This window comes from Bos grunniens, chromosome 27 (genome assembly GCF_055505025.1).
Source record: "Bos grunniens cultivar Pamir isolate PY7600 chromosome 27, Bosgru_T2T1.0, whole genome shotgun sequence".
NCBI lineage: Eukaryota > Metazoa > Chordata > Mammalia > Artiodactyla > Bovidae > Bos > Bos grunniens.
In genome coordinates, this window is record NC_141191.1 from 21,402,334 (window position 1) to 21,412,009 (window position 9,676).

General features: G+C 47.0%; 1 protein-coding gene across 1 annotated transcript in view; it reads right to left on the reverse strand.

Moving 5' to 3' along the window:
- Positions 1–8,589, reverse strand: part of PDGFRL (platelet derived growth factor receptor like) — a 74,625-nt gene extending 66,036 nt beyond the window's left edge. The window contains exon 1 of the mRNA XM_086380655.1: positions 8,436–8,589. Coding sequence (XP_086236781.1) covers positions 8,436–8,490 — 55 coding nt within the window. The 5' untranslated portion in view covers positions 8,491–8,589. The remainder of the gene's footprint in view (positions 1–8,435) is intronic.
- Positions 8,590–9,676: the final 1,087 nt, after the last annotated feature.

The following is a 9,676-nucleotide window of genomic DNA, read 5'->3' on the forward strand; positions in this document are numbered from 1 at the left end:
AGAAGAAGGCAGAGTTAATGTGGTAACTATTGCTTCCTGCTGCATTTGGATCAGTGCAACAGGACAGGTAAAAGTTAATATTAAGGAAATAGACGCCCAGGCAGATGGGCTCCATAATTTTGGCAGGCGTGATACTGCCTTCCTTGTCTGGTTAACGGTTAAGGCAGCCCAAAGTTAACTTGGTTCCTTCCCTTTCTAGGCCTTTCAATGGCTATCGTTGTTGTTCTCCTTTTAGCCCTTGTTTGTTCAACCTTCTGGTTAAACTTGTTTCTTCCATGCGCTAACGGTTTTAAGTTCGGCTCATGATGGCTCAAGGAGTTCAGCCCATTCCAGTGGAGGGTGGTCCAGGTCCTTAGAGGTCATTGAACTGTCAGTGAGGAACTTCTACACCTTAGGGGTAGGCTAGGGTCTGCGGCCCCATCCAGCAGGAAGCAGTTTCAAACAAGACCTTCAGCCCCTTACTCCTTAAGAATAAGGGTGTAAAGTCTCCTAGAGTTGGGGTGGGGGATGAGACAGACCGGAACCTGGAACCCTTTGTGCAATGATACAATGCTTGAACCTGGACACACCTCTTCACTCCTTGAGCAGCAAAATACAAAGAAACTGTATGGGGCTTAAAATAACTGCATGCATGCATGCCCAGCTGGGACAAATTCTGGACAAAAGATACAAAGAGACCAAAGAGACCCAAATGCCACTTTTGAAGAGCAAAAGCAGAGTACTGTGCATGGCCCCTGCCCAAACACCACCTAAGGGGTGGGCAAAACACTTCAGTCACCTCCCAGGCCAACCCCTGACACAACCCTACCCTTAGCCCACGTAAGAAGCAAGCTTAACGCCTTCCCTCACCACCCCCCACTCCTCAGGGAACCAGTCAGCAAGGGAACGTTGTTTGTTCTCGCTTTCCCTGCTGCAGCAGGAGCCCCAGTAAAGCCCTGCCTAAATTTTCTGTCTGACCTCTACTCAATTTCCATTGCTTGGAGAAGACCAAGAACCCTGTTCGGTAACAGATACATAAAAGTGAAAGTTCATTACCATTTTATTTTTGAGATCACGGTATATTCTATAGAGTAATAAATGATAAAAGTTTTTAAAAACCATTAAATATCATTATACACTTCAGGTCCTAAAGCCATTATTCACTTTCCAACTGTGTCACATTAGGAAGTAACCCTCCTGGTTTCCTCACCTGTAAATTGAGAATTATATGGTAATAACGACTATCTCGGGGATTGTTTGGGGCATTAAATGTTTAAATTTAATTTTAAATGTTTAAAATGCTGAGAGACTAGTGTTGGAGACTGTGTTGACCAGCGTCTGCTCACTCAGGGATTGAAATGTATGCCTTGGAAAAGCATCTCCAGCCTTCACAGTAAGTAAGTGCCAGTGAGCAGCTGCCTGTTGTTCTGTGGTTGTCTTGTAATGTCTCGGGTGAACTCCATGATAAGCTTGTGATGGAGGCAGAGAAGCTCACCATTTTCCATAACTTACAGGTGAAAAAACTGAGCTCACCAACGCCAAGCGGCTAACCGCAGGTTACTAAGAAGTCAGTGAAAAACCAGGTCTTGCGTCTTCTCTGGTTCGTGTTGTGGCTTTCAGTTCACTTGAGATTAGCATTTCGCTTTATTTGCATGAATCGCACGCACAGCACTGCTAAGTGGTTTCTTTGTTTGTTAGGTCCTGGGCTTTGACAAGGAGTTCCAAGTCAAACAGAACCTGATGCCCGGGATAAGGGCACAACCCTTCTGGAAGGGCTGGGGATGCTTTTCCAAGGCATACATTTCAATCCCTGAGTGAGGAGACGCTGGTCAACACAGTCTCCAAAATGAATGAGCGCTGCACAGCCAGAGGGACGCAGGACAAAGGACCGTAGCTCTTCAGCATTTGCTGAGGACTGATTGCCATCAAAGCTTATTCAGTGAAGGTGACCTGACTATTAACCTCTAATTTGATCAGATTGTCTGAGAGGAGAAAATAAATTCTTTAGAAGAATCCCTGACATGGAGTCATGTAGACACAGCCATTCACATGAAAGACCTGTCACTGTTCACTTCTCTTTCCCCACGGGCTGGAAGATCTGACCCAAGAGCAGTACCCAGACCTCCACACAATAAATCTGCTGGGTAGCTGAGGGGCTCCCCCAACCAGCTGTATCAACTGAGTACCCCACTGTCATTCTGCCATTCCCCATGAAACACCCCATAGGCACACATATACTTTTCCAAGAACAAATCTGAGCAGTTGAGAAGGCAATGACAGTATGGAGATGAAAATGTAGAACCCTGAGAGCCTCTTTTTCTTACCCTGTCTGGAATCCCACTCCAAAATACCCTCCAGATCATTGCTTAAAGTACCGCTTTCTTAAAAGAGCAACTTCTAAGAATTAGATGCTTCTATTTCAGGATAAAAAAACCTTAGCTCAAAACATGTTTTCTTCAGAGCATCCATTAGAACACAGTTTATCCCACTTTTGAAAATGAGATGTAATTGACAGCTCAATTGAGAGTATTAGTTTGAGGTGGTAGTCACTAAGTCATGTCTGACTCTTGTGACACCATGGGCTGTAGCCCACCAGGCTCCTCTGTCCATGGGACTTCCCAGGCAAGAATACTGGAGTGGGTTGCCATTCCCTTCCTGACCAAGGGATCAAACCCAGGTCTCCTGCACTGCAGGTGGATTCTTTACCAACTGAGCCACCAGGGAAGCTCCATTAGTTTGCAGTATACAACATAATGATCCTATATTTATATGTAATGCAAAATGAGCAGTCTCTCTTGAACACTCTATTTGCTGGGCTCCCAGGACATGGCGCTGTCTTGCTTCTCTGTCTGGCAGACTCACTCATCCTCCTTTTCAGCCTGATCTGAGTCTAAAGGGCTGAACCCTCACAACTCCTCCCCATCTCTAATGACACTCCATCTCTAAGCAGCCTCACCCGGTCCCCTTGGCACTAAAAGCATTCCTATGCTGAGAGTTTCCTTGTTCCTGTCCTCACTTCGCCTCTAAACCCAGATCTGAATATTCCATTGCTTACTCCACACTGCCACTCGGAAGGTAAAAGGTGTCTCAAGCTGGACATGTCCGCACTGAACTCCAGATGCCGTTTCAAATTGGCTCCTCCCCCAGTGTGCCTTTATCGGTAAATGGCAGCTCTACTCACCCAGTGGCTTAGGATGTAAAACTCTGAGTCACACACGATTCTCTTCTTTCTGTCCAAAGCCACCTCCATTCCAGCAGTGAATCCTCTGGGCTTTGCCCTCAGGATAGACCCCAAACCCAGGTTCTCCTCCCTGCATCCATGGCAACCACCCTGTTTCAAGTCACTCTCACCTAGACTATTAAAACAGCTCCTATGCAAGTTCCTGACTTTTAAGCATGCTAACCTTTGGAAATATAAATTAGACCATAAATCCTCTGCTGGAGACCCTCCAGTGATTTGCATCTAATTTAGAATAAAGCCCTACAAGGCGGTTTACACCTCAAGTCCTTCAGCCACACGAACCACCGGGACACCCACTCGCTTGGCTTCAGGGCTCTTTCAGACGTGCAGCCCCTGCTTCCGCTCTCTCAGCCGGCCTCTGACCCTCCTACCCACGCTGCCCTCCTCATCCCTGCGCATCCTCTTCCCTCATCTTACAGGGTGAACTGTGTCCCCAGAAAGATAAAATTGAAGTCCTAACCCCCGGTACCAGTAAATGTGACCTTATTAGGCAGTAGGATCTTTGCAGACATCATCAATTAAGATGAGGTCATTAGGGCCAAAAATCTAATCCAAAATGTCAGTGTTCTTAGAAGAAGAGACCCACACACAGAGGACAATGCCAGACGAAGACACGCCGAGGGACAGGATGGCCATGTGACAACAGAAGCAGAGGTTAGGGTGACGTGGCTGCAAGCCAAGGAACACTAAGGATCACCGGCCGCAGCCAAAGCTCAGCAGAGGCAAGGGAGGCTTTGACCCAGGGTCTCGGGGGCAGCATGGCCCTGCTGGCACCCTGATTTCAGACTTCCAGCCCCTAGAACTGGGTGAGAATGAACTTGGAATATGTTAGTTTGTGCTCTGGTACAGCAAGTCTAGGAAGCTAAAACACCCTGATTGCTGATTCTTAACATCCACTGTCGGCTCCTGCAATGTTGCCTTTTCCTCATTACCCATCCACTCCATCAGACAACGAGCCCCACTAGGTAAAGGCTTCACAGCCTTGCCCAGGGACAGCCATCCATCCCCGAGCTCCTCCTGCTGCTCTGGCTGGCGCACTGCATGGCCCCCAAACTTCTCTCTTTCTTTTCCTTGACCTCACCGAGTTTATCACATCAGAGAAACAGATCCATAAATAAACACCCAAAAGAATGATTTTAATAGAAAGGTGTACAACACACTGCTGTATTTAAAATGGATAACCAACAAGGTCCTACTGCATAGCACAGGGAACGCTGCTCAATGTTATATGGCAACCGGGCTGGGAGGGGAATTTGGGAGAATGGATACATGGATACGTATGGCTGAGTCCCTTTGCTGTCTGCCTGAAACTACCACAACATTGTTAATTGACTATACCTTAATACAAAATAAAAAGTTTTTTTATTTTTTTTAAAAAGAAGGGTGCACAAAGTATGAGGAATGTCCATTCACTTAGAGTCATGATAAAGAAAATTAAACTTATCTCTTTTTTATCTCTAAGGATCAGAGATGACTTTGGATGTTAAACATGTAGGCTAAGATCCTAAATGCTTCAAAACATTCACTATTTGCACTCATACACAATGAGAACTTTTACGATTCCTTTTTTCATTGTAAGGCTTTTTGAACTAGACTTTACTCTTTTCCCAAGGAATAAACTGAGTCACAAAAAGTGATAGAGTCCTGGTCAGATAGTCATTGTCAGTGTCGGCCCCTAACTTTCTTAGAGACCTGGCTGTACTGCCCTCACATTACAAAGAATCTCTTTAGTTTTCTCAGAAAGAGAACCTTCACAGGACCAAAAATAAACCCACGTTAGACTGAAGATCTAATTAGAATCAATCGAGGGTCTGGCATGAGATTGACAAACTGCATATTTTTTATAGTATTTATACTTCATTATTTGCTCCCAACATTGGATAAAATATGCAGTATCAAAAGTTGCTAAGTACCTGTGATCTTGTACTCTTTAATGTAAAAATAGCAGCACCATATCAACAAACACTATGACACGTATTCCATATAAATACGGAAGATGGGGTGTGGTGAGCCACATCTGGCTCTCAGTAGAATCTTGGGCTGTTATCTAACTGTTTCATGCCTCACTTTCGATGTTACGAAAGTGACACACCCTTCCAGCTCCTAGTCTTCATGAGAAGAAATAATATTACTTCTAAAATTTAAAGTGTTTAAAAAGTTTCTCATTATTTTTTAAAGTCTATTGAATTAGTTACAATATTGCTGCTGTTTTATGCTTTGGCTATTCTTTTGGCCCCGAGGCATGTGGGATCTTGGCTCTCTGATGGTGGATAGAACCCTCACCCCCTGCAATGGAAGGGGAGTCGCAAGCTTTGGACCACCAGGGAAGTCCCTAAAGCATTTTAGAATTAGGCCAGGCCAACCTAGCTGGGTTAGAGCAGATGTACACCCACTAAACGCTTACAGGGAATCCTTTTACTATTGGAAGCCTCTCCTAGAAGTGATGAACCACACCGAAAGGCGGTGGGAGAAGCTGAGTCAAGGGCCCGTGCCTGCAGCTTGTACTTTGGGTTGACCCAGTAATGCACCATACCCCGACCCGTCAATCAGAGGCTGGCACCAGAAGGACTGCCCGCCGAGGCTACTCTCAGGGACCTTTCCCTGGTCCCAGCCAGCCTCACGATAACTCAAACTTTAGACAACATAAAGGTTTAGAGAAATTTACATACTTTACAGAAGCAGACTTACTTTTCTAATTATGTGTTCAAAATTAAAGGACCAACGCAGGAGACCTGGGTTCGATCCCTGGGTCGGGAAGATCCCCTGGAGGAAGGAATGGCAACCCACTCCAGTATTCTTGCCTGGGAAATCCCATGGACAGAGGAGCCTGGTGCGCTACAGTCCATGGGGTCACAAAAGTCAGACACGACTTAGTGACTAAAAAACAACAATGTACATATACATTAAAATAGGGGGGGAAAGCCAAAAAAAAAAAAAAAAAAGAAATGATACATTTTTTCTCTTCTATGTATCTCTATGCTTTCCAGATTTTTATGATTAACAAAAATTACTCATTAACATAGAAATCACTATATTGAAATATTTACTGACTTGTATTTTATTTTCAAGAAGTGAAATGGCACATTAATATTTTTCACAGTCCATATTTTCAGGAATTTGGTCAGTTTTTTCCTTGAGCCAAGACTAATGACATTTCTATGGCATGACAAATACTAGTACTTTAAAACAGGGATAGCTAAACGCTCCAGTCTAGAAACAGGTGAAATTCATTCAGTTCTCATGCAGGAAGATGGAAAACAAAGACACCAAACAGAAGTGAAATCATCAGATTATAAACTATTTTACATTTCCTCTTTGTATACATATATGCCTTCATATTACAAATCTAAAAATAAATCTTTCCCTGGACTCCCTAAAAATAATGTGTTCAACATTTTATTCATAAGTAGTTTATACTATATTTTTAAAAGCAAAGCCACCATGCTATCATCACACCTAAAATCTATCAATTATTTCTTATAAAATATTCAGTCTGTGTGCCATTTTTTCTGATTATCTCATAAATCTATATTGTTTGCATGAGTTATATTTGACTTAAACGGATGCTAACAGATTCAAGCAGCTATTTGTAATCATGGTCTGGGCACACCCTAGCCAGGACAGATTCAGGAACCAGTGGCTGACCCAGCCTCCTGAACCTCTGCAGCAGCCATTTTGGGTGAACTTGTAACCCAATGAATGGGCCATTTGAAATTATTTTGTCTGACCATCTCTTGCCCTATTCAAAAAGTGATACCAAACACTGCATTCCCATCGCTTCAGGGATCACAGGCAAGGACCTGGCAGGAGCAATTTAATATTACATTTTACTCAAGCCAACTGATCCGTAGGCAAAGAGGACTTGCTCTCCCACCCCTGCCCCACCCCCGAAGAGAAGCTCTGCCTACTCTTTATCCAGCCAGGCTCTAGGCTTAAGGAGCTTCACATTCAACTTCAAGTCCACAACCATTTTAGACTTTGCAAACCAAAGTGTGGTATTTTCTGGCAAATGTTTCTACTGTCACGGGGAAAGAAAGGAATTGGTCTGGACTGAGTAGTGGATAAAATGTGAGCTAGGGTGAGCTGGCTCCAGCCGAAGGTTGCATAACCGTAAAAGCTGCTTTTCAACCCAAACTAGCAAAAATAGTGACTTGCAGAGCAGAATTCCAAGGGAAATTTCAGGATACCAGGATGTACCAGATGCAATGAACTCCAATGAAAAAACAACAGACCTCCCCAAACAATTAAATGCCAACAGAACCATAGATAACAGATGGAGAAACAGAACAATCAGTTCAGTCTGTTCAATGCCTCAGGCCTGTCTGACTCTGCGACCCCAAGGACCGCAGCGCAGCAGGCTTCCCTGTCCATCACCACCTCCTGGAGCTTGCTCAAACTCATGTCCATCAAGTCGGTGATGCCATCCAACCATCTCATTCTCTGTCCTCCCCTCTCCTCTTGCATTCAATCTTTCCCAATAATGCACACACACAGTCTGGCCCTGTAGTTGTGGGTCCACACAACAGGGTGGGCTCAGAACAGGCACACATTCAAAAAAGTGCAGTGGCACAAGGACCCCCATATTGTCCAAAAACCCATTTGATTCATCCCCTCCCCTCCAATCAGATCAAAAGCATAACAGTTGTGGGTTTTTGAGAAGTTTGGGAAAAGGTTTGATACCCAGAAATATGTTGTAAAACTTAGGCATATCTTGCAGGATTTAAGCTCCTGTTGGTATAGGAAACACATCTAGGGCTGCAGATGGGGGAGGAAGACCCTTCGATTTTTGCAAAAGGCTCAGCTTGGGTGGCACCCCGCCTCACCAGCAAAACACCCCGGGGCAAACGCTGCGCGCGCGCGCGCGCTGGAAGCGATCAGCCGCCCTGCGCCACCTCCCAGACCGACACGTTGACACTGGGGGCTGGACCAGGCGCTGCCCGGGGATATTCAGTTTTCCCGGCTGCCCGGGGCTTTTCAGCAGCGCTGGAGACGTTCTGGCTGGGATTCTAAGGGGTCGGGCCAGCTGCCACTGTTCCAGGGGTTCCGAGGGGAGTGAGGAGAGGGAGGTAAGGGGATCCTCCTAGGAGGGGGGCAGGTGCACGGGGCAGGAAGTGACTCCTGAGCCGGGAGGAAGACCTGCAGGACGACGGGGGATAGGGGACCCGGGGAAAAGTCAGGGCATAAGCCGGGATGCCGCCCACTCAGAGCCACTCACCATCCTCCAGGGCTTCATGCATCAGCAGAAGACCCAGCAGCAACCAAATCTTCATCTTCAGGGCGAGGGGTCGCGGCGGAGGCGCTGGGGACTGCGGGTTGGAGGCGCGCGGACAGCGTAGGGTGAGGGCAGGGACGCCAGGAGACGGGCGGGCGAGGGGCGGGCGCCTGGGACGCCGCAGCTGGAGGATTCGGTTTCAGGAGGAAGAACACAAATTTTAGGAAAAAGTTTGGGGATTTTTTTTAAATTCTCTATCTGTGTAATGTGACCTCTTCTGCCCCCTGGTGGAGCCGTGAAGCTCTGCGCTTTTTCCCGAGGCGGAGAGCGAAATGTCAATTACAAGTCACTCGGCCAGTTCGAGGTCCCCGCGCGTTTTAGCAAGTTTACCAACTTCGAGAAGGCTCGGCGTAATCCTGCGGTGTCTCATCTAACCAGAATTGTCCAGATGTCACCAGCGCTGTCCCACCAGCTCGTTATGGCCGTGATGCTCTGTAAAAAATGCCCCCTGCATATATTTCTTCATTCCCAGCAAGTCTCTTCCGTGCGCTCACCAACAAGACCATCGCCCTCGGAAGTCCCAACTCCGCACCCAGCCCTGTACCTGCTGGACACGAGCCTCCCTTGCAGCTGAGACCTGGCAGCCCCCTGGGGCTCCCAGGGGGGAGGCTGCTCTGCCTTCAGAGGGTCCCATGGCAGGCCAGCTGCTTCCCCGGGGTTCTGCTGGAGGGTTTGGAGAAACTTCTCCTTCCTCTCTTACGCAGCAGAAGCCCCACTGCCCTACAGAAGACTCAACTAGGTGTTCAGGAGGAACTGTGCCAGAAAAGAGATCCAAGTAGCAGCACCAGGGCCTCCCTCGGGACTCTGAGAAGTTGACCCCTGGCTCATCACTCTGGGCTGGAGCCTGGGGTTCCGGCTCCACCTCCTTCCCTCACTCCACGCCCTCCCAGGCCTGCTTCATCGCCCTACTGACTGCACCAAGGCCGCCCTTCTTGGCCATCATCCCTCCTTCTCTGCCCCAGCTCACAGCGTTACCATGTGTCACCAGCAAGTGGCCACAGCCTCCTATCTGGTCTCCCTGCCTCTCTGTCTTGCCCCTCAGTCCATACTTCCTCCAGCTATTAGACTGATCTCCAAATACAATTCTAAACACACACACACACACACACACACACACACACTAACCCAACTAACCCCCTCCAAAGGCTCTCCAGACCTCTCATGCCCGGTCAGGCCTCTCCAGC